At 53.3% G+C, this 23,639-nt stretch overlaps 10 protein-coding genes across 10 annotated transcripts; 6 read left to right on the forward strand and 4 right to left on the reverse strand.

Moving 5' to 3' along the window:
- Window positions 1-862: 862 nt before the first annotated feature.
- CLAFUR5_20283 (uncharacterized protein) lies at window positions 863-1,698 on the forward strand (the record flags this gene model as incomplete). The annotated part of the gene is made up of 2 exons (XM_059463119.1): window positions 863-957; window positions 1,011-1,698. The coding sequence occupies 2 exons, from the start codon at window positions 863-865 to the stop codon at window positions 1,696-1,698; spliced, it is 783 nt and encodes a 260-aa protein (XP_059319142.1).
- A 2,105-nt stretch (window positions 1,699-3,803) lies between these two features.
- Window positions 3,804-4,593, forward strand: CLAFUR5_12447 (uncharacterized protein; the record flags this gene model as incomplete). The annotated part of the gene is made up of 2 exons (XM_047911595.1): window positions 3,804-3,856; window positions 3,909-4,593. 2 exons carry the CDS (start codon window positions 3,804-3,806, stop codon window positions 4,591-4,593), a joined length of 738 nt encoding a protein of 245 aa, XP_047767232.1.
- Window positions 4,594-4,939: 346 nt separating this feature from the next.
- On the reverse strand, window positions 4,940-5,227 carry CLAFUR5_12448 (Avr2; the record flags this gene model as incomplete). Its single annotated transcript, XM_047911596.1, has 2 exons — window positions 4,940-5,017; window positions 5,069-5,227. The coding sequence occupies 2 exons, from the start codon at window positions 5,225-5,227 to the stop codon at window positions 4,940-4,942; spliced, it is 237 nt and encodes a 78-aa protein (XP_047766903.1).
- A 2,680-nt stretch (window positions 5,228-7,907) lies between these two features.
- CLAFUR5_12449 (uncharacterized protein) lies at window positions 7,908-8,446 on the forward strand (the record flags this gene model as incomplete). The annotated part of the gene is made up of 2 exons (XM_047911597.1): window positions 7,908-8,129; window positions 8,183-8,446. The coding sequence occupies 2 exons, from the start codon at window positions 7,908-7,910 to the stop codon at window positions 8,444-8,446; spliced, it is 486 nt and encodes a 161-aa protein (XP_047766902.1).
- Window positions 8,447-9,167: 721 nt separating this feature from the next.
- CLAFUR5_12450 (DNA replication licensing factor MCM7) lies at window positions 9,168-11,659 on the forward strand (the record flags this gene model as incomplete). Its single annotated transcript, XM_047911598.1, has 2 exons — window positions 9,168-11,513; window positions 11,573-11,659. 2 exons carry the CDS (start codon window positions 9,168-9,170, stop codon window positions 11,657-11,659), a joined length of 2,433 nt encoding a protein of 810 aa, XP_047766980.1.
- A 1,715-nt stretch (window positions 11,660-13,374) lies between these two features.
- CLAFUR5_12451 (uncharacterized protein) lies at window positions 13,375-13,788 on the forward strand (the record flags this gene model as incomplete). Its single annotated transcript, XM_047911599.1, has 2 exons — window positions 13,375-13,498; window positions 13,550-13,788. The coding sequence occupies 2 exons, from the start codon at window positions 13,375-13,377 to the stop codon at window positions 13,786-13,788; spliced, it is 363 nt and encodes a 120-aa protein (XP_047766981.1).
- Window positions 13,789-15,393: 1,605 nt separating this feature from the next.
- CLAFUR5_12452 (uncharacterized protein) lies at window positions 15,394-16,651 on the forward strand (the record flags this gene model as incomplete). The annotated part of the gene is made up of 3 exons (XM_047911600.1): window positions 15,394-15,905; window positions 15,964-16,589; window positions 16,641-16,651. 3 exons carry the CDS (start codon window positions 15,394-15,396, stop codon window positions 16,649-16,651), a joined length of 1,149 nt encoding a protein of 382 aa, XP_047766835.1.
- Window positions 16,652-19,188: 2,537 nt separating this feature from the next.
- On the reverse strand, window positions 19,189-19,818 carry CLAFUR5_12453 (uncharacterized protein; the record flags this gene model as incomplete). Its single annotated transcript, XM_047911601.1, has 1 exon — window positions 19,189-19,818. One exon carries the CDS (start codon window positions 19,816-19,818, stop codon window positions 19,189-19,191), a length of 630 nt encoding a protein of 209 aa, XP_047766836.1.
- A 449-nt stretch (window positions 19,819-20,267) lies between these two features.
- CLAFUR5_12454 (tRNA(Thr) (cytosine(32)-N(3))-methyltransferase) lies at window positions 20,268-21,470 on the reverse strand (the record flags this gene model as incomplete). Its single annotated transcript, XM_047911602.1, has 1 exon — window positions 20,268-21,470. One exon carries the CDS (start codon window positions 21,468-21,470, stop codon window positions 20,268-20,270), a length of 1,203 nt encoding a protein of 400 aa, XP_047766833.1.
- An 858-nt stretch (window positions 21,471-22,328) lies between these two features.
- Window positions 22,329-23,311, reverse strand: CLAFUR5_12455 (uncharacterized protein; the record flags this gene model as incomplete). Its single annotated transcript, XM_047911603.1, has 3 exons — window positions 22,329-22,476; window positions 22,529-23,167; window positions 23,220-23,311. The coding sequence occupies 3 exons, from the start codon at window positions 23,309-23,311 to the stop codon at window positions 22,329-22,331; spliced, it is 879 nt and encodes a 292-aa protein (XP_047766834.1).
- Between the last annotated feature and the right edge of the window lie 328 nt (window positions 23,312-23,639).

Genomic DNA, 23,639 nt, shown 5'->3' on the forward strand with positions numbered 1-23,639 from the left:
GATCTCTTCACTCGGGTATAGGGGACTCGACGTACGGGCCTTCGATAGACAGGTCCTAAGCATGGCAAAAAGAACAACCCCCCTGAGTAGAATGGGTCCAAAGCTGAGAACAAACACGTCACGTCTAACACGGCGTGGACATGCTGCGTGCAGCAGATTTCTTTGATACCGGTGTTACACAGCGTGGAGGCGTTGAGCTCTGGCGCGATGTGATCTGGTCGCGTCATGTCACGGCTGTAGAGGTCAGTTCAAAAGGCAACTGCATCGGAGGTTGTTACGTAGATTGCAAGAGGAGGTTTCTAGGAGACGTAACGGTAGGAGAGACATATAATTAGATAAGTCAGATCGCAGAGGGGAAGTTGAAGGTGCCCTAGACGAATTACATCAAGCACAGAGTAAAGAGCAGAAGCTGTGGGACAGGTAGCGATTGACAGCGAAGGTATTAAGGGCGGGCTGGCATACAAGTGCTAACGCTAGCTGAGGCCAAGATGTCGAACTCTCGGTGCATCGGACTCTACAATGATATGCATGCATCGCCTTTGCCGGTTTGACGTCTCTCTTTCGCTGTTTTCCTGGCCGTAAGCTTTCGGTACTATCTACTTAGCCCAGAAGCCTAGGTGCTACACAGGTATCGTGCTAGATGCTGGGGCATTAAGACACGTGGCTGCTCGTTGGATGCTTGGTTGAAACTTGTTAAGGTGAACAGCTTTGTGGCAGTGTTGATCATTCACGTACGCACGTGCATGACGGGAGCGTGTGGCCCGAGCGAGCCCTGCATGCAATCGAGGTACGAACAACCCTCCTCGGACTACTGACTGCTTCCACATCTGTGCAAGTACACCGAATCAATTTCGTCAGTGACATGTCTCCACAAGACAAGCGATCGGTCTTCTACGCAAAGGACGAGATCATGACGGTGGTGAATATAAGCTCCAGTCGCCTCGAGAGCGGGAAATGGTAGGTGATCCCTGATGTTGAAATGCAAGTGTATGTATACTAACCTCGAGCAGCGCATCAAAAGACACAGCTGAAGAAGTCTTCAATATCTACGAGCTCGCGGAGATGATCCTCGAGCGACTCGATCTGGCATCTCTCCTCCAATGCCAACGCATCTGCCAGACAACTCGGGAGGTCTTCGTCGAGTCACAGCGCGTACGTCGAGGCCATTTCGTGCTCACTAAAGGATTCACGCCAGTGGGACCCTTCAAGGGCCTCCTGGATTTCGACCTCACTCCTGCCATCGCCGGTGCCGACAAAGGCTGTCGCTATGTCGACCTAGGCGGAACATGCACTCGTACTGCGCCGGGTACGGAGGTAGCTCACCGGTTCTACAGGGTCATACCGGCTCAGCCTTCGCACCGCGATAGGATGTATGCAGGCCTCAATGAAGACCGCAACCGATCTTCACGCTGCCAGACTATCAACACGACAAGTCTGGGTGGAGGCGCAAGCGCGCATGACATCACACCAGAGCTCTGGAAGGAGATACAGTGGATGGACGCAGGTCGTGCTGTGCAGCTCAGGGTCATCAGTAGCTGCAGTAAGGGACATGCCGTGGAAGAGTGGAAGATGTTCGATGCTGCGGTCACCCTTGGCGAGACTTTCGAGTGGATGAGTCGAGGCCGTGGGATGGCGATTGACAAGACGTGTCCAGGTGGCGAGAACCACCGTGGAGTGCATTGGACGTACTACGAGTAGCGTCCTGCATCCACATGCCTCTAGGATTATGGTTGTGGGCGAGAATGCTGGGATCCGCGCTACAGGCTACAGCATATGCATCGTCAGCGACGAGTGAAGACCCTGCATGTAAGTAGCACAGGCATTCTGTCAATCAGCAGGAGCAGTGCGATGAGCGTCTAGCTCCCGATGTATGGGCTGGAGCTAGTAAGCAGTATAGCGCTTAAGCGGCACTTATGCATATTGTGTCTTACACAAAGAATCGTAAAAGCATACGTCTTTTTTTGCTGTGATCATTGCCTGAGCAGCAAGCGAAAGAGGTCTACACAAAAAGTAGCCTGCTGCTGTACAAGACAGTGTCGTCACCAGATTTCTCAGCTCTTAGACCATGCTGAAGAAGCTAATGAAATATCTACACTTTCAAGCAGTCAGAATATATACAGAACAGCCGTAATCTAGGGCCTGAAAGCTGTTCTGTGAGTTGCAGGTTGCGGAATAGGGCAGATTGGCTCATTCACCTCACGCACATGCGTTGCCGAGATTGCCGCTCTCGGGCGGCCCGCAGTCCGCGATCAAGACCGAAATTCTTCTCGTTGTCTTTACTCTTCTATCGCGACTTGTAAATGACTACTACACGATCACCAGCAACATGACTACCAACAGCGAGGGCTTTGCCCAACAAGTCACGGCATCGGAGGAGAAGTATGTCTCTATAGGACAACTCTAGACTCGCTCAAGTACTAATACCTTATAGCACTATGTCTAGTCCAATCGCACAAGTCTTTGGCACATAAGAGCTTGTCGAGATGATCCTTTTCAATCTCCTCTTCGGTACCCTGCTCAGAGCCCAACGCGTCTCGAGGGTGTTCCGAGAGGTGACTATCGACTCTCGCCGCCTCCGCACCAACCAGTTCGTATTTGACGTACTCCGTCTCACGCCCTTTCAAGAAGCTCCTCGAATTTGACACAGCCTATAGTCCTGGCGCCACTATCGAGCCAGCCCGCTACCTCGATCAGGGCGCTTCCCTCACCGGACGCGGCTCAAGACTACATTTGAGGTACAACAAGGAGATCGGAGCACTGCCTTCTACACACTTCGGTGCCGGCCTTGCTATGCTCTACAAAGAGCGCGAGAAGAACTTTCGTTGCGTCACGATCAAGCCGCGCCTACGGTTTCTAACACCGAGTGGTGACTTTGCGACCAGCGACACGCTCGAGCTGTGGCGAGACGTGAGGTACTCGCGGTGTGTTCAGTCGGTGAAGATCACTCTACACAGCAAGTGCACGGAGGGCCATACCGTTGTCGAGGACACGGTCTTACCTGGTGACGCTACGCTGGGCCAGATCTTCGACTGGCTGTATGAGGGGCAGGCTGTCTTGGAGTGCGAAACGCCGACTATGGTGGCATTGGACCGGCATGAGATACAGTGCATGCGCCAAAGAACGGTGTTACGTTGGACAACTTATCTGCTGCTAATGATTACTTGAGAGAACGGCTGATGGACACATTTTGCTCTCGATCGGTAGGCGTGGTAACGTTAGCAGCCTTAGGGGGAGGCAACGGACAGCTCAAGGTTGGAATGGAGAGGGACTCAGATACTACGTACAGCTTCATTCCGCAACAACTTACTCGTGAAGCCGCAAGATTGATCCTCTGTAGATCTCTTGTAGCACGCTAGAAAGTGTTCCTCCGATCAACTGCAGGGTCAAACGAAGCATGAGACAGTGTATAAACGATGAAAATCGACCGAACGTGTACCGATTCCTTCTCCTACTCGAGTCTTGTTCCGTAACACCTTTGCTTGCATAAATTGAAGCTCAACACGTTTAGCTTCTCCACCGACAGTTATGATAGCACGAGCAGACCTCAGGGTATGGTAAGGCTATGTGTAGAAGGTTGTATGAAATGTTGAAGGCATCTGAGTTAGAGCGCAGCGAAGCACTCACTGACGCACGTGGGCTGCCGAGCCCTCCATCCCTGAGGTGGTCCGTTGCCGTCACCGGCCCTCACGGCAGCACTATTTCTGGTCCACGCAATCCTTCTACAACCGAGACTTCATTATTCTCAAGGCGCTTGCAACATCACGTTGCAACCACGGCTCCACCACTATTCCCTGACTAGCAACATGACTTCCCCCAGCGAAGCGTCTGCACTAGATGCCACCGCGGTGGAGGAGAGGTCATTCGCGATAGGCTGTCACGAGCGTTGCGCATGTGCTAACATCTTATAGCACCGTCTCGAGTGCTGTAGCTCGAGTCTTCGGTATTCACGAGCTCGCTGAGATGATCCTCGAAAAGCTACCCACAAAGGACGTACTCAAGACACAGCGAGCCTGTAGGGCTTTTCGAGACATGATCGTCGGCTCATCGCGCATCCGTGCTGGTTGCGTCGTCTTCGACAATCTCTGCCAGCCCGTTCACCCATTCGACAACCTTCTCAACTTCAAGACAGCTCCCGGCACCTCCATGATTACTCACTACAGTGACTATGACCGGTGCTGGGAGTCCAGAAGATACGGCCGTGACGGCTCCTTGTATCTCTACTACAAAGTCGACTCTAGCGAGCCCACCTTGGCCGTCGGTAGAGGGATGGCACGTCTGCAAAAGTATCGCGCGAAGACTTGCGGCATCGTGACTCTCAGACCTTCGAAGGATAGTCAAGACCTAGGCTATGCTGGTGGCGTGCTCCACAGCGGCTTCGAGGACTCGTGGCGGAGGATTCAGTGGTCTCGATATACTCCGGGTGTGCACCTCAGTGTGCACAGCACATGCGACAGAAACCACTCGGTGCAAGAGAAGAAGACCTTTCCCACGCTCGGAGAGATCTACGATTGGATGAGCTCTGGACGTGATTTTGCCAAGAAGAGGTCGTGTCCTGGTGATGGGTCGGGTGGGCTTCATAGCGTTGAGTACTAGACAAAAGACGGCTTCCTTGCGTTGTAGCCTTACACAGCACTGTCGAGCTAAGCAACGTGGTTGACAGGCCGAGGGACGGTCGAGCTTAGCAAGGTGGTTGACAAGCAGAGGGGCAGGCCGTATCAGTACGTTCAAAAGCAGATAAGGTTATGGCAATGACATGAACAAGAAAAAGGCCGGCGGGTTGAACACATGTGGCCTCGATGCCTCGGACATAGAAGAATTGAGGCAGATCTGGGTACAAGCGAAGTACCTATTGATCCCATCGCTTAGCATACTCTTCTCACACTGTCTCCATCCAAAATCGTTCGCGCAATCCCCGTTCTGATGCCACAGCTGACATTCATCAACCGCAAAGACCAAAACAGCAAAGGTGATTACCCTGCACATTCTCACACGTTCCTCCCCTCGTCAACTTCCCGTCCTGTGTTTCATCAGTACAACGCCCAAAGGTCGTGATAGCACTGTTTCTTACACATGTCGCCGAGCATTTAGCACCAATCTTCAATTTATACTTTCCAGACTTCTCCTTCACTTTGCAAGGATCTTTGTCGCAGCCAGGTAGTTTTTTGGCTGCTGCTATTACTTCGGATGCGGTAAGTAGCCAGATGAAGGTCAGTATGAAGAGCTTCATGTTGAGAATTGTCGAATGTTGGGCGGAGCGATCGGATGGAAGAGGATATGCTGATGATTTGTCCGCAAATATATAGATAGATAGATTTGTCATTCCCCTGTTCTAGGACCCTGTTCGGCCTATGCAGGTATATATCTATTATTATGTACAAAGGGAAACCCGAATAGGTGAAAACCCTTCCCGCCCCCGACTTCTCCTTGTCTAGATTAGCTTTCCCTCTGAACGTGCGTAGTCCATGTCACTACCCCGTTAGCCCCCGCTCCCGGCCGGTCTCGTCGCGCTGCGCCGTGTCCTCTCTTCCACGCTCCACACTGACCAAACCGCCCAAAACAACTGGTGGGATTATGTTCATTTCTGAAGGTGTTGTTCTATCTCTCTATTCACATCCACACCACCTTGTTCTTCGTTCTGCTGCGTCTATAGTCACAATGTGTATCTACTGCGTTCTTCTGACCCCTGCTGAATATGATATTCTCCAATCTCTCGGGTGATATGGCTGTCTTGAGCCTGCAGTGTCCAGAGCATTGCGCACCTGATGCCTTGTGGGTGCGAAGAGCGGTTTGAAGGTCTTGACAAGGTCTCTTTGCGAGCACTTGATGCCCTTAAGTCTGCAGTAGTGATAGGCTCCTACAATCTGATTCTTTTGAGGTGTTGGAAAGGTGTTTGGTCATCTTGCAGTAGCTTCTCCAATCCAAGAAACAGGTGAAAAGTTTGCGACGGTAGCATGCGACAAAAACACCACATATAGCCAATCCAAGCACGACAATTTGTTCAGTGATGTATCCAGATACGTATATAAATTTGCTGGTTGCAATGGGCCTGATATTGGATAAAGAAAACACGATTGAAGATGTGGTGTTGTTTTTTGGTGGAGGTGGGCGCTTTGGTCCGTATGACGCGTGTCTTCCTGCACTGCTCCTACCAGGCGATACTGTTCCAGCCAGCCCTTCTCTAGTATCCAGTTCGTAATGCGCCGTAAGTCCTCAACGTTGTTAAGAAGTGCCCCAATCGTCCGATTCCTCGCCTTTGCCATCCACTCCCCCCTTCCTGGCGACCACCTCGGACAGACGAGGAGTGCGTGCCGTACATTCTGGGAGTGATAGCCGCAGGGGCAGCCGGTATTCGTGTATTCTGGAACCTTCCTCCATGACAGGTACCCCTGGAGGCCGATGTGTTCGCTTCGCAGTTGGGTTGCTATACTACTCTGTGCCCTTGTAAGGCGGTAGTGGATGAGCTTCGGGGGGGTGCTTGACCGCGGTCCGCAAATATATATAAACACTGTAAGTCGGACCACGTGCGGAACCTGGTGACTTGCTCGTAGCCCTTCGCACCTTTTGTCGGTCAAAGGCGGTGCAGAGGCCCTGTCCAACTTTTGAACGTTGCTTAACAACGACAGAGTCTGAGTGGTCTGGTCTGTCGCTGCATAGCTTGCACAGGCAAATTTGTGAAGGCTATGCAGCTTAAGCCCTTGTTTGGAGGCTAAAAATGGAAAGTAATTCTTGTGGACCAAACTTCACAGGGATAGTCTCAGCCTTGCAGGCTCCTCCCTGGCGAAAGTGCTTCTCATGGCTCAAGCTTTCTGTGCCGGCGTCAAGACATGTTCCAGTCTTCCGGGTTATTTCTTCTGCAAGCACTCGAAATAGTCGGTGTTCGCCTATTCCTTCCTTCCTCCGGGTGTCTTGGGAATTTGCCGGGGTAGTTGCTCAGACAACAGCCATGGGGGTATTTCGTAGGTTGGAGCGTGCCTTCGCCGGCATCGATTCTGTCTCGTCGGAAGGAGAATACATATCATCAGAGGTGGTCGCGGCATAACCGAGGCAGCCCGGAACCAGCTCTAACTTGCCATTTCCATTTCGAAGGCTGGGACACTCTTTGCCCTGCTGTTGCGAATCCCTTTGCAGTTCTGTAGGTGTTCAAGAGACGGGCGCGATCTCAGTTCAAAGTTGTGGTTGGTCGAAACTTTTTGTCGTCTGTGAAATGGAAATCGTCAAGGGTTGTGGCCAATGTTTTCTTAGTCTTCAGATCGAGACTAGCGGGAGCTATTTGGCGGTGAGTTGTCAGAGGGATATCTTTGTATCGTCAGCTGGGGTGTGCACCTTCGGCCCGAGGAAGTATCGCCCAGGGACGAAGTTTCACGGAGGACTAAGAGTCAGAGGACGCAAGCTCGACATGACTACAGCGTCTTCATCGCGCTTTTAGCTGCCGCCAGATCGATGTTGGCTTATTGGCTCTATACCTGGATTTTGCCAGGATGATCGGTCCGCCGGGATCTAAAATGTAACTCGGCTGCTCGAAGACGCTGTATGCGTATACATAGTCAGCAGCGGACAGCTTTTTAGACCCTGTCAGCGTTCTGTATGTTATGCACCCCTCAAGTTGAGCATGCTGTGCAACCACACTTGAGGGTGCCAAGTACTATACTTGCCTGCTCTGCTCCCGAATATGTATGGCTGGCAGTGCTGGGGGACAGCAGATGCAGATTCGCCAATGCTGCGACCTCCAGTAGGAAGCTGCAACGATAGACGACGGTGCCTGCTCTGGTGAAATGCTGTAGCTGTCGGGAGTACCAGTCACAGCAGCTGCTGAACACGATGTACTGTGTGCTCCGCACTTGAGCTCAGTATATAGTCGCAAGCTAAGCTCACGACATACTCACTCTCTGTATTGTCTTCCCGCAGATATGGCGTCTGGACTCGAACACCCAGGAAATTGCCCCCGCGCCGCCACTTCTACCTCGACCTCTATCTCAGAAGCTGATGCGAAGACGTTGACAGATCGCTTCAACGGCATCAGAGACCACTCCGGCTCGGATCTTGGTGACTGGCGGAAGACGGCCGAGAGAATCTTTGCAGATGAGTTTCGTGTGCACTCCAATTCGTATCTCGCACTCAAGGGCCGATCGGTCTGTTTCTCACATTTGCGTTACAGCATGGCGGCGCAGCTGATATGTTCCAGCTGGACGACGGTGTTGGATCTGCTTCAAAGCAGGGTACGATTGATCTGATTGGCAAGACTCTCGACTTCGTCGATGTCAAGACGGTGGGCTTGATTGTGCCAGGTGGCGACACACTGGTCCAGACCTGGGAGGCGAAGGTTGGAGAGCAGGTTGTTAGAGGCATTGGGATCATTGAGGTTGCGAAGGGTGGCGATCTGTGGCAGATCAAGAAGTGGTCTACTGAGTTCGATAATTTGAGTTACAGGACTGGTCTGGACACCTAGGGCAAAGTCATGCACTACGATCCTGTCAACACAGGCGTAAGATGTCAGCCCATAGCTCATATCTTCGGCTCCTGTGTAGTAAGCTTTAGCTGTGCGGTACACGATGGTCATGTCGCATCAATAGCATCTCAGCGATATACTCCGACAAGACTGCCATCGACGAGCACTTCAAATCCTGCACTACTCGCAGACACGCTCCAGCGACATCTCGCCTTGCCTACACCTGCAAGCATACCTCGGCTGCTTTGTGTCTGTACAGTTGATCATTGCCCCGAACTCCATGGTGAAGAAAAGCCCACGGCACCCAAGATCCTCTGAAGTCGCTCTCCACATACACTGACGGTTTCCGATGTCATGGAGCCTCGCACCGTGATGAACACGGCGGGCTCTCTATGCGAAAATGCTTTTCGATTGTGGGGTCCGTGACTTGAAGTCACTTTGCGTTAAGGAGGTTCACTGTTCGTCGCGAGGAGAAAAAATTTATGTACCGACTGGCAGAGGCTAGTGGCGGGCCGAACCGCAGCGAGCAAGGATCACGAGAAAGGCGCGTAGCGACGCGTTCTGTCGATTCCTGCCAGCCATCCACCTCTTCCACCTCGCGATACCTCTAAAGACAGCCTGCCAGCCTGCCCCATACCTCCGCCGCGACCACACCTTTCAATACGAATACAGCTAGCACTACACATCATCTCGAGCGCATTGGCAGCGCCGGCACCGCGCGATGAGTCTCCTTACCTATAAAAGCATCGTCAATTATGAGGAGCAAACAACCGCGTTCAAGGACTTCCTGCAGAACTTCAAATCATCCTCAACAGAAACCGAAGATGCGTTAGGCGACTTGAATCTGGACGGCGACGGTACGAGTGACAAATATGACTTTATGGACGATGCGGACGATGGCGCGCGAACCAGGAGTAGAACAAAGTCGAAGCTGAAGTACATGAACATACTGCAAGACGTGGCAGATCGGAAGTCCAGCCAAGTACTGGTTGACTTGGACGACCTGAACGAGTATGAGCGAAGTCTGGATGAAGAGAGTGTTTCGGCGCTCAAATTGGTGTCTTCAATTGAGAAGAACGCGCAACATTACATTGAGATACTTTCGCGCGCAGCAGATTCTGTCATGCCGCGTCCAACTCGGGAGATCAATTTCAAAGACGATGTGCTCGATATCATCATGAGCCAGCGGTCGAAACGCAATGAGACTGTGCTGCAGCAGCAGGAAGGTCAAATTGAAGGAGAACTGCCGGAGTCTATCTTCCCACCAGAGCTGACGCGACGATATACGCTCAACTTCAAGCCGGTAACACCATCTGGATCGAGCAGCGAGAAAGGTGCAAAAGCATTGGCAGTACGGCAAATCCGCGGTGAGCATCTTGGGCACCTGATCACAACCCGTGGTATCGCGACCAGGGTGTCAGATGTCAAGCCATCCGTGCAGGTCAATGCATACTCTTGCGATCGTTGCGGTCATGAGATCTTCCAGCCAGTCACCACAAAGCAGTTTACACCGCTGGTCGAGTGTACATCAGACGACTGCCAGAAGAACAACGCAAAGGGCCAGCTTTTCCTGTCAACGAGGGCTTCCAAGTTCTTGCCATTCCAGGAGATCAAGATCCAGGAAATGGCCGATCAGGTGCCAGTGGGCCACATACCTCGTCAACTGACGATCCACTGCCATGGCGAGCTGGTCCGGCAGGTGAACCCAGGCGATGTCGTGGACATTGCTGGAATCTTTCTGCCCACTCCTTATACTGGTTTCCAGGCCATCAAAGCCGGTCTTCTCACAGACACCTACCTCGAGGCACAATACGTACACCAGCACAAGAAGGCGTATGACGATATGGTACTGGCACCCACCACAATTCGCAGAATGACAGAACTCGAACGTTCTGGACAGCTGTACGAATATCTGAGTCGATCGATTGCACCAGAGATCTTCGGTCACGCAGACGTGAAGAAGGCGCTCCTTCTGCAACTCATTGGCGGTGTCACAAAGGAGATGGGCGATGGTATGCGCATTCGTGGCGACATCAACGTCTGCTTGATGGGTGATCCTGGTGTTGCCAAGTCTCAGCTTCTCAAGTACATCACGAAGGTTGCTCCTCGCGGCGTATACACTACTGGACGTGGTAGCAGTGGTGTCGGTCTGACTGCCGCTGTCATGCGCGACCCCGTGACAGACGAGATGGTACTGGAAGGTGGAGCCCTTGTGTTGGCTGATAACGGCACATGCTGTATCGATGAATTCGACAAGATGGACGACAGCGATCGAACGGCCATCCACGAAGTCATGGAACAGCAGACGATTTCGATTTCGAAGGCAGGAATCACCACCACACTCAACGCCCGAACGTCAATCTTGGCCGCCGCCAATCCTCTGTACGGCCGCTACAACCCTCGCATTTCTCCAGTAGAGAACATCAACCTGCCCGCCGCACTGTTATCTCGATTCGACGTACTCTTCCTACTACTCGACACGCCGTCACGAGACGCAGACGAGGAGCTAGCACGCCACGTCACTCACGTGCACATACACAATGCTCACCCCGAACCACAAGGAGGCGGCCTGATCTTTTCGCCAAACGAGGTGCGACAGTGGGTTGCTCGCGCACGTTCCTTCCGCCCAGTAGTACCGAAGCAAGTCTCCGACTACCTCGTAGGTGCCTACGTGCGGTTACGACAACAACAGAAGCGCGATGAGGCCGGCAAGAAGACTTTCACCTACACCTCGCCAAGAACGTTACTCGGTATTTTACGTCTTTCGCAAGCGCTGGCACGTCTCCGATTCGCTGATGAGGTGATCACGGATGATGTCGATGAGGCACTGAGACTGGTCGAGGTCAGCAAAGCTAGCTTGTACGACGACAACAAGGACAGGAGAGGCGACCAGTCAGCAAGCACGAAGATCTTCAACCTCATTCGCGGCATGCGAGAAAGCGGTGCGGCTGCGACAGGTGAGGGCCGTGGTGAGCTTGACATGCGACGAGTCCGCGAGCGAGTCCTGGCCAAGGGCTTCACGGCGCAACAGCTCGAGGCCGCTGTTGACGAGTACGCCAGTATTGATGTAAGTCATTCTAAGAGGTCCACCATGATCGACCGAACAATGCTAACCTTTCCCTGCAGGTCTGGCAGACTGCCGCGGAGGGCACTAGGCTCGTGTTCATCGAATCTGGCGAGGACGATGAAGACATGGGAGACGAAGATATCTGATCAGCCGCATGTTAGACGGAAACAGTCATGTCCAGGCGCTTGGAGTTGGTGCTGTTGGCTAGGAGGTTACGATGTATCGTTCTTAGCGAAGGAAGAGGCCGCCTGCCGAACGCCGTTGTGCGAGTTTGTATGGCACCTCAGCATCATTGGACATCTCACAAAGTACATTCCAATGCACCATACGGTACATCTGGCGCCTCGGCAGATCATGTGCGTGATTTTTAGCATGATCTACAAGATCCATGAGTGATCCACGTGCCTGTCATGGAGACGCCGAACAAGGTGTGGCGGAAACGCGGACGAAGTCCCGCTTGCGGGGTTTGATTGGTCGGAGGCTGCCGACGCTGAAGGATCAGGCCTCTCACGATCTCGCTCTCTCCGAATTGCTCTCTCTTCTTGTCCTCACATCACGTTCCGGATACAGCCATGGCAGATCTCCACGACCAGCCTCGCAGCCATCCCGATACGAAACAATAGCCGTCGATTCGATCGACCTCTCGCCGTTGTTCAAGAGCGGTCGATCACCTGCCGCGACGCCGGAAGTCATCAAGGAGGCTGTGCTGCTGCTCGAGCGCTAGAACACAACATCGTCGCGAGGCCTCACAGTCGCACATGACTCTTCACATTTGGAAGACGTCGTGCGCTCGTACTGTCAAGCCGGAAACGAATTCCGATGCGACCAACACTTTTCAGGACTCTACTATTCTTCAAGTCGTACCGCCAACCAGAACGTTCTGCGAATGGCCTCGCCCTGCCACTCAATCCGCTAATAGGTTGTGGCACTGCATCTGTAAGATGCCAGGCACCTTCCTTCGTGGCTTCTGTATCCAAATAGCCACTTCGGGCCTTCGGCCGCAAGATGTGACCAGTTTCAGGCTTGCAGCCTCCAGAAGAGGCTTAAAGAAATCCTAAATTCAGCCTGCTTTTATTTTGTTCCCTTCCGAGCACGCTAACCATGTCAGTCTCGGCCAATGCGAACACCTGGTCGCATGCTCACGGCCGACCCGAACTAGACCCTAACTTCGCAATAGACATTCTTCATGGCTCTTTCATCGACAACTACCAAGACGATCTTCTAAGCTCGATGCCTGGCGCTCATCATAGCAACTGTCCGGTGCCCGTCCCTGCATATCCATCGATGCCTAGCATGAGTCCTCGCACTCGTACTCGTCCTGTCATTCGTCCCGGACCAAACGTCAATTCTTTCCGTTTTCATACCATGCTTCTGTCATGCAGTCACGCACGCTAACTTGGAGGCCGACTACCAGTCACCACACACGACTAGCCATGACCGGGTCTCGCTATAGACCTAAGCAGAGCACGGCTTCCTTCCTCGTGAGATAGAGCCATCCTGCCTGGCCCCAGATCCTCCAGCTCATGTACCTGCATGGCTCGGCATGTGAAGTCGATCCGTCTTTTGTTGGTATTTGGGCCGTCTAAGCCATCGTTCTGGCTATCTAATACAGTTCGAGTGCTGCGAGCAGCTGGTGCCCTTCGTCGACTCATCTTCTTCCCTGCCTGGCGTTCGGACTTTCACATATCTCTTTTGTTCGCGCCATTACTCACTTTGGTCACGTTCTCTTTCTTCTTTCAACACAGTTTTTGGTTAGACTTCCTTTCGAACGATCGACACGTCGTATGCGCCAACGGGCTATCGTTGGGATAGCGGACTGGAATGAGAAGAGGGGGGATTGGCTAGCCTGTGAGCAGCAAGCATGTCCTCGCAAGCATGCTCAAGTTCGGTGCAGTCGTCGGCACAGGATGAGGATGACTGGACGGCGGTGACAGATCCTGGCGAGCGGCGCAAGATACAGAATCGCATCGCTCAGCGCAAGTTCAGTGAGTCATCAAAATCACACACTGTCCGAACCACACTGACAAGGCGATCAGGAGACAAAGTGCGGCAACAACGAGAAAACAACGACCGCGCCGCTGAAAACCAACGACAAGCAGCAGGCACCTATCGCGCTCCCGATCCGGAAGACGTAGACGGAGGCACCGAGTCCGGTCTTCCTTGGGGGAGCATATCACTGGGCCACATCATCAAGACGGGGCGCGCGAAAGAGCAGAACTCACGGGAGACGTCGCTGTATGCTGCGGCGTCGAAGGCAGGCGGCAGCTCGAGGTAAGATCCTGGTCAGTGTTGGGTGACTCGAAGGGCGTGGCCTCAATTCGATGATGTGCTGAGAACGTCTTACAGGTTGGGTCTGCACCTCGTTGATGAGTACGCGAGAGGCCATCCTGCCTGGGCTGCGTGGCGGGCTCGCGTACATCCGAGTAAAGTTGTTCCGAGCATGTGGAAGGGTATACACCCAAGCAAGGTCCTCCCGGGCACGTGAAACGACATCGCAGGCGACGATCGCGTACTCCCAATGAAGCGGCATCACAGGCAATCACATCCAGCCCACAACAACATACCAGCTATCAGCATTGATCGACGACTTTCTTACACGAAGACACGACCTTCCTAAAACGGAGACTGCTGGCCAGTCTTCACAAGAGCATTAGTACGGCGTATGGCACAGGCGGACGGAACATGACACCACAAGGCCAGGGACAGCCTGCATCTCATATGGGAAGCGGAGTTGCAATCTATCATATCGTTCTTTTTTCACTTCGCGCTGTTCCCGCCCTTCTGTACGACCAAGTCCGATACCCCATGCACCACGTCGTACAAGGCAAGCTAGGAAGTGCAGTCAAATGTTCCGCGCCGCAGGACGTACGCCTCATGCAGCCTTAGTCCTAGCATGGCATTAGTATTGATCGATCCAGGTTACGTCCACTCGACTTGCAGTGCAGCAAACGCCTCAGCGCTTGTTGGTGTTGGTCCTGGAGCTTCAGCCACTCGCGAGCGCCAAATATACCGTTCTAAGCCACCGCTTCGGCACTTCGGGAGCATTGCGGCAGATGCCAAGAATCCGACTTCACTTGCCGCGAATTGTCGTCTTGTGCTACAATCTCGCAAGCAAGCAGTGCCCGGTCTGTGTAGAAGGACCGTATAGACAAAGATATGTACTTGTCAAGTAGTGATTGGCTGCGCCGGCATGATTGCGACTATGTGCCGAGAAGATTTCTGACCGTTGCAGCGGCTCAACGTTGCACTCCACTCATGATCGATCATGCATACGAGTGTTGTCAGGTGAAAGGCTAAAGTGCACTTGAGCCTTAAGCGATAGGACAACATATCCTCGAATCGTCCTTCTACATAGGCAGACCATGCAGTGACGAGCTCAGAAATGATATGGCGAGCTGTGCAGATGCCTCCACTACGGGCAGATTGCCCTCCAGGCTGCCGGCAAGCAACACCAACACACGCCGCGCACGCCGCAGCATATTCATCGTGACCTTTGACTCTCCGCAGCTCGACTGTGAGCCAGTCGAGATCTGCGTTGCACAGTGTTTCCTGCTTGCGGCCTGGCGGAAGGTCGTCGAGTGGCGTGTGTCTGGCTTTGGGAAGCCCCCACATCCCAAGCCCATTTCGTGCTCTCCAAGCCATGTTACTCCCTCTCGACCTGACTGGCGAGAATGTTTCGTTTTCAGGCCGCAAGATGCCGGAACTCCGGCCCTGATGCGGTTGCTATTGCCAACAGGACATGCTTGTGACTGACTGACCGTGCCGGAAGGCTGCTACAGGTGCATCGGATCGAAGCTTCTTGCTCGTTCAACCACGCCTCACGGCTGCGGCAAAGCACACTTCGGAGGAGGAATAAGACCCGTGGACAGGACCGGACGAAATGGCATCACAAGCATCGCAAGCAGTCGTCACTCCAGTGGACGAAGACTGCCGGTCTATGTCCCGCTACAGCGACGCAGCTTCCGAGTTTGGAAGGAAGCTGAACCTTAGTGGTTCTTCCAGGGCCGACGACATGGCAGCGCAAACCAAAGCCCAAGCCAAGAAGGACAGCCAGCGACCATCAGGATCAAGGACCGCTGCCTTGAATCCATCTGGTGGTAGTGGAAGGAGCGCTGCAGAATCTTCGAGGAGGCAGTCCGCTCGACTGGCTGCTGCCAAGGACAAGGGGCCTGCTCGTGAGGGCCCAGAGGATGAGGACGACGACAGCGATGATGATGAGGACGACGATGATGACGACAGCGACGACGATGACCCAAATCCTGAGCCTGCCCGGGGTTCAGCTGCTGCACGACTGGCTCCGAGAGATTACGTCCTTGCTATGATGGCTGCGTTCGAGCCTCGTAACCTGTCTCCGACCGAATTCAGTGACGTTGCACGTCTACCAGAGCCAAGGTATGAGCACTTCACCTCATACCGTACGGACGTTCGCTTCACGCTAACGGTCATATAGTCACAGCTACAGGGAACTTGCCGAAGCCACAGCTCGCACGATCAAGACCCAGGACGACCTGAGGCGTCTGCTCAGTGCCGTCCCAATCGATGGCGCGTTCTGGGGAGAGCAGGTCGCGTCCAAGCTTAAAGGACGCGCCGACAGAACATTCCATGCATTCAGAGGTGCGCACCATGACGCGATCCAGACCATTGAGGACGTACAGCGCATTTGCGAGTCAATCACGAACATCTTCCGTCGGCCACTTCTCAACAGGATGCACGACGACTCGAAAGCGCGCCTCATGGTTCTCTTGGTATACATGCTGGACCGGATCGTCGCCGAAGTCGACGACCCTCGAGCGAGCACGGGACGCGCTGCTGCGGCATATGCTGGTGAACAGAACGAGTACAATCTCTACTTGAGATTCGCGACCGTACAGGCAAACTGGTCAACCTACTTGAACACGCTGCGGGAGCTAGAGCCCATTCCCGGTGTCCGTGCTCTCTTTCTGCAGGCCAGTGCAACGACTTATCTGCGAAACACTTACACTAGACTTGGACAACGATACACCTCCGCTCCGTTCCCCAGCGAATCTGCCAGGGCCTTTTTCGATCGCTTCCGCTTGTTCCTTCGCCACTTGCAACGTAAGTGCACCAGACCAGCGCGTTGTAAAAACCTCACTGACGACTTCCCAGTCATCCCGTAGCCTATGCTTCCCCTCTTTCACATCGGCGGCACTACACCGACGACCTTTCGGTGCAGCTTCACCCCAAAGGTTCACTAGCATTGGTAATACCCAGTAGGAGGACACTAGGCATCGCATTCTTTCGGCGCATCAAACTATCCCAATCTTTCACTTCATACCCTCCCTCACTATCACTAGGGCACACATAGACATTTGGAATAAAAGCCATTCTTCCTCGACCACCTTATTGTTATGCACAGCTCTTTGCTCTGGCTTCAAGCCTTCTTGTTCCTCGGTCGTTCCGCTGACGTCGCTGCAAGATGGGTACGCGGTCGTCATCGGCGTGGCGCGGGAGGATTGTGTCTCGGATGGTTTGAACTTTGTCTTGGGCTTTGGGTCGCAAAGGAGGCGTCGAAGAGAACACCAACAAGCAAGAACAAAAGGTGACAGCGCGACGAAAGTGTCTCCAAGCAGAGGAGTCGCGTTCAAAATGCGAGTTACATACGACACGCGTGTAGGGCATCAAGACCAACGGCGATCCAGCATAAGTCTGGAACGACGCGAACACTTCATCTTAATTCCATTGCACTTCTTCGCGTCAATTGTTGCAGCCCGCGAATCATTGACGGCAGTGAGCACTGCAAGAGCGGGTAGAAGGGATCCCTGATACCGGGTAGCTCTTCCCGTCGCCGCGAGGCAGCCATGCGGCACAGCAGAGTGAGCGACTCATTGACCCGCATGGAATCGAGGTCACTTGACCGCTGCTGGCTCTCTCCTTACATCTCAACATGTACATGTCTCAATTCATCATAAAACTCACTGTTGTTGATTGACATGTGATACACAGGCGAAATTCACAACAGCATACAGGTCGCACAATCGACACGCATCGGCACCAGTGTTCCAGCATACCGAGCCGCTTGCACCACGGGATGGGTGTGTACACGTCTATTTTCGACAAAAATGATACGTACCGAGTCTCGATCTGGCAGGGCCGGAATGTCGCGATGAACTCCTTGAAGATCGCAGGCGGACGCGGACGCGGACTTCGATGAGGTCAAGCTGACGCTGTTCGGTGGAGTTCCAACTCGACATCTTGGTCAGAGCAACTTGCTCGCGAGCGGATATGGCATCCTACACGCAGCGAGCAGGACCAGCTCGTTGCCGGCATGCGCGGCTTGGTCAATTCCCGCACAACTTGGCACATCCTTGTGATCGAGAAGACACGATCCTGCATCTGCTGACCTTGGTCTTGGTACCACGATACTCGCAGCTCGCGAACCAACAACGAGTCCACCGCGATGGTGCGCCGACATACGTCGCAAGACGGGCACGAAATGCGAAGGAAGACCATCGCACAGCACGCGTCAACTATCAGCGCTGCAATCCTTGCACAGGAGTCGACCATATGCTTTCTGCGACGGAGCAGGTCCACGAGGTGGCCTCAGCCGACCGCTGACGTTGTCAAGATCATCTCCACGCGATATCACGCACACCCAAGACTAAGTGGTACGCTCTTCCTCAACAGCCCGGCGGCATCAGACGCGTTGGCCGAGACTGTTGCAAGCGCTGCGATGGACGGATTGGTTGCCTTATCTCATCACCCTCATTGTGCACGTCCGCGGAGCCTGACACATCGAGGCGAATCGCGAGACCGGCATCAAACAACGCGGTGATGCGGGAGCGTGCATCACGTACCGATTCTAGGCTTTGCGACCATTGCACACAAGCCGGCCATGTGATATCTGGGACAAAACGCTGAATGGAGCCTCAGCAACCGACAGCTAAACATGTCGAAGTTCCGTCAGCTCATACTTCCGCTCAATTTTCGATACTGCGCGATACAGTGCTCCTCGGTGAGTTTCGCAGACACGGGTGTTGGCGGCCGAGAAGGGCAGCCCGACACCAGATGCGTATAAGTCAGTCAATGCGAGACGCTTGTGCGTGCCGCCCGTTGCAAGAACCGTGAAGTCGCGAGCGAAAGGTTCAGGATAGGTCAGAGTGGTCGGCCTCAGGGTCGAACTCCTCGTCGCGGCCATGAGGCTGGGATGACACGTTCCGATGCATCACTAACGCGTTTAGTCAACGACATCTGCAGCAGTCCTGCTGTGCGCTTGCCCTGATCTCTTGGGGCGTCGTTATTACAGCAGTCCCGAACGCCCAACGAAGGCTCTCGGCACCTAAGAGCACTGCCTATCTCTTCCCCACCGACTTTCGAGCGCATCAAGGGGACCTAGCTCCCGCCGTAGGACTACTCCGATGACGGCTGGTGTGAAGCTGTACACGATTGATCACAAGGACTGTCTCCAGGTCAGCTGGACCGCCGTGGTAACAACACTCGTAATCTTTGTATTGTGTGCTGGCGACAGGTTCATTGTCCAGATGTCACAACAATACTTGTCCGACAAACTCAGGGTAGGATTCATCACCTGTCCTTACGAGTCTCACGATAATGTCAAGAAAGGAGCAGTCTTGATGGACAGGCGCCAGCGGCCATCTTTGTACCAGCAAGGCGATAGGAAGAGCTATGTCATTGGCTGTACACATACACGGCACCCTCAGCTGTCGACTGTCGAGACTCCACCTCTGCCAGAAGCCTCTGCAAGCTGCATCTCAAGACTCTGCATCTGCTTCTCGAAAGCCTGCTTGTCCTGCGTCCTGTACGCGCCGTCGAAATCGATCAGGACCGCCCTATTATCAACAGCCAGGAAGTTGTGCTTGTTGACATCTCCGTGGACAATACCCAGCTGGTGCAACTCCGAAAGCACCTGCTTGCAGGCCGCATAATCCGTAGGTGAAGCATGATGGGCACCAGCTATGTGCTCGAGGACGAAGCCGATGGTTCTGCCCTCCTCTGATATGTTGCCCAGGAAACTTGGTCCGATGGACTTGCCCTCGATCCACTGGTGTGCTGCACATTCTTTGTCGAGATAGCCTACCTCCCAGCTGAATCTTGCGAATTTGGCAACCACGGTGTGGGAAGATCCTGGTAACTGAGCTTCGTACACGTTTGTGCGAAGCTTTGATCCCAGCTTGAGGCTGAGGTATTCGAAGGTTTCCGCGTGCCAGCTGCTTTCAACTCCAGGAATTTGAGTTCTCACCACCTTTTGGAAGTAAGGCTCTCCGGACTCGTCATTCCGTGTGATATATGCGTCGTTCCAGTCTCCCGCTGGCAGGGGAGGCAGCATGGACTGGAGTGTGGGAGAAAGCACATGTCGTCTTCTTCGTAGACACCGGCTGCGATCGTGATATATTTCATGTCTTTGCCATCGAACAAAAGCCGAAGGTAGCTGTCATCATCCTGGTCAACGCTTGCTTGCAGCAATTTGATGTCTCTGGCTGCGTTTGACATGATTGATCTGGTTCCAGTGTTCTCTTGCAGCAACGGCCTCGAGAGCTCGAGTGTGCTCGTCGTCTACGCCTGGCCTCTTGTACAGCGCTCTAGCCGCCGAAAAGACGTAATTTTCGTCTCATCAGCCGCGCGGCTATTCGACTTCGCCAACACTTCAAAAGCTAAGCCGTAGAAGTTCGTAGTGGTGTACAGAGTTCTGAAAGCTTCTACAAATATGCATCGACCCCAGATTGTTCAACGGTGGTATATGTCTGGGCTCGCCTTCTGGTCCGAGTGTCGGCTGCTCTATGCGGATGCGTTACCGCTGATGACTGCAGGCTTTCTAAACAATCCTTGCATCCAGCATCTGTACATCTTGAGCTTGCGTTGTCGGTTTACGAGCATACGTCGGTCCACGGCCAGATTCGCAATCTCAAAAGCAGGTCTTCTGGCTTGATCTTCGGTCTTCGGTCCATCTTTCTCAGCAGCATCGGCTACATCTGCATCGCTCCCACTACCCCATATATCTCGGAGCTCCTGCTCCTCGAAGAAGTAGACCCTCGTACCATCACCTCTTACATAAAAGTTCTCCTCAAGATAGCGACCCTTCTTGAATCTGACCTGCGCCAAATCACCTCTCCCATAGTCCCTGAAGAACACCTCACCTCCCGGCTTGAGCAAGCGCCAGATGTTCTCAACACACTTGCTCCACTGACTAGGCGCCAGAGCCGAGAAGATGAAGATCATCAACACAACATCCACACTCCCCTCTTCCACCCCAGGCGGCATCTCCTCCCCAGCAGCATCCCACACATCCGCCCTCAATACCTCACCCGCCTGCTCAGTAAAAGCAGGCTGCGCACGAATAACCTCAATCCCCTTCTTACTATAATCACACGCATGCAACCTCAACTCCGGATTCCGATTCATAGCAAGAATCGGAAACGCAGTATTCCCTGCCCCAGCTCCCACCTCCAGAATTCTCACAGCCCCATACCCTTCCTTCGTGACCTCCCCCAAAACCGGAAACTCCTGCACAAGCCACTTCCGATCCTTAAAGAAATTCGCCTGATTGTTAGAATAGAATTTATCCCACCACTTCTCCGGGTTCGTGTTGAAGCGGGACTTGTCGAAGTCGGAGACTTGGTTACTTCGTTGGAACTCTGTCTGGGTTTCTATGAAGTCTGCGTATTGAGGGTCGACTTCGACGTGGTCCCAGGCGTTGTGGGCGAAAATGTCGTCGCCTTCTTCGAGGAAGCGGGTTCCGAATTGGAAGGGGTCGGTGGGTTTTTGCTCGTTTTGGGAGGAATCTGTGGTGGGTTTCCGGATGGGTTCGTAGGTTGCTGGAACTCCGTATGCATCTTCGCCTGGGGAGATGGTCTGGTCCGCGGTGGATTGTGGAGCGTCTACTGTTACGTAGCCGCGCATATGTTCCATGCCTTTTGTGAGCTGTTGCTTGGGTTGCTTCTTGCGCATCGCAAGTGCGACGTCGTCTCCGGGTGTTGCCATGATGGAATGTTGTTCGTTGTTGTTGTCTTGGCAGTGAAAATGTTCGATCTAATCTGACTTACTGTGCCTGCCGATTTCGTCCGCAGTCTCCACACGAGCCGAACTACCGGCCCCACTTTAGGTGAACATATGAACAATCACACTAACATCTATCGAAGGCACATGCCACTTTACAAGGACACGGGCAAAGAGCGACCACTGATGAACCTCTTTTAGCTACACGTGCTCCATTCCTCCACAGCCTCTACCTAACTACAGTGATCTCACAACTTCCAGCCTTCGGCTTGCTGACAAAGAAGTCAATGATATCCATACTCTGCTCGTCCGTGCCTGGAGCCAGGAATTGCAGCGTAGAAAAGCGTTTCATGCATCGTTACCACCAGCGAGTGCGGAATACGACATACAAAGGTGACAAAGTGTAATGCAGTCGGACCTTGAGTATGATAAGTATGGAGATCTTGCTCTACCAAGTCGCTCTCCAGTCAGACATAGACCCTGTTACTGATGGGCTGAATCCATTTCTTGTTGCTAACGAGGGCCGCATCGAAGCAGTAGGATTTTCTCAGCTCGAAGGAGCAGCGGATGTGTCCGCAAACGGCAACCATTTCATCCATACATGCACTTAGCATAGGGCACGTCGTTGGAGCTCCAATTCAGCCGCAGGACATCTACTCGGCAGTTCGCACGAGTGTCTTGTCACTGGTGTTGCTCTATAACTCGAGCATGGTGCGATCATGGCGCCGTCGGATGAGAATATAGAGATTGCCGTCGTAGGGGCAGCTGGTCGACGTCGAATTGGACCGACTAGGGCTTGCTGTATGGCTAGCTCTTCGTGCTAGGGTGTACTATTTGGGTATCTCATAAAAGGTATTTCTGCAAAAAGTCCTCGATGTGGTGAAAGTAGCCGGGCTCGCCTACGGTGTTGTTGTGATCACCATTTGGGAGCTCTCTCCACATAACCTTCTGTGAGCGGCATAGTTTGAAGAGCTCCTTCATGTGCAAAGGCCTATGACAAGTCAGCGCTGGATATTGTGTGTGCGGTCATCACTTGAACTCACGGTACGATCTCGTCTTTGAGACCACTGAGGAATAACACTGGTGCATCAGTGATCTGTGGAATCATCTCTTCACTCCTCCAGTACTCGTGGCATAGCGGCGTCATGTACTTTGCGATTGGGACAGCTTTAGGTATCATCTTCGCAATGCTGAGGAATGTGTTTTCCAGGATGAGACCCTTGATATCGCCAGTGCCTTTGTTCTTGGAAACCAAATCGATACCGACCGCACCTCCGAGACTTTGGCCGTAGATGACTATCTTGTTACCCTTGAGATCCTCGCGGTTGCGTAGGTAGTCGAGTCCAGTCTGTGCATCGATGGCTAAACCTTTCTCGTTCGGACTGCCTGTGCTCAGACCGTAGCCGCGGTATTCAAGCATCAAGGTAGTACATTGCATCTGCTCTGCCAACACTTTGGCGATGGGTAATCGATGGCCAATGTTGCCTGCGTTGCCGTGGAAGCTCAAGATGGTGATTGGTCGTGCCTGCGATCTGTTCGGCGGTTTGACGAGAAAGCCACTGAGTGTCTCGCCATCAGGGGTCGTAATCGAGATCTCCTCTGACTCCTCGATTCCAAATTCATGAGGTCTGGGCACTTCAGTCCTGGTTCCTGGAGGCAGATTCCTGGGATAGATGATCTCACTGTAGAACAGTAAGCAAAATGAAGAGACGAAACGCTCGAACATGATCGCACTTCTGAAAGTAGTACAGTGCACCACCACCGAGGCTGACAGTAGCCGAAGCAAGGTAGAAAGGCAGGCGGATCCAGGGCCATAATGAAGACATGGTGTTGATGCCTGCTGCTGAACAGGTGGCTGTAATACGAAGCCTCGCCGAAATTGACTCAGAGATATCCTCAGGCGACCCTCATCTCGTTGACCGTCCGCTAACGCCGAGGGAGAGTGGTGAGCTGAAGGAGAGTAAGAGGCGGTGATAACTTTCCGGCAGGTCGTAGTTCACATGTTTGAGATGGAGGGACGGAGGTTGATGGACATTGAGCCGAGTTCACCGAGATGGTCAAAGCGGCGGGAAGCTTGACGCGCGAGCTTCCAGTCGCCTGAAGTCCATCATCAGTTGTCGAAACACTTTCCAAACAGCACTCCCTCTCCATCAT

This window comes from Fulvia fulva, chromosome 10 (genome assembly GCF_020509005.1).
Source record: "Fulvia fulva chromosome 10, complete sequence".
Classification (NCBI taxonomy): Eukaryota; Fungi; Ascomycota; class Dothideomycetes; order Mycosphaerellales; family Mycosphaerellaceae; genus Fulvia; species Fulvia fulva.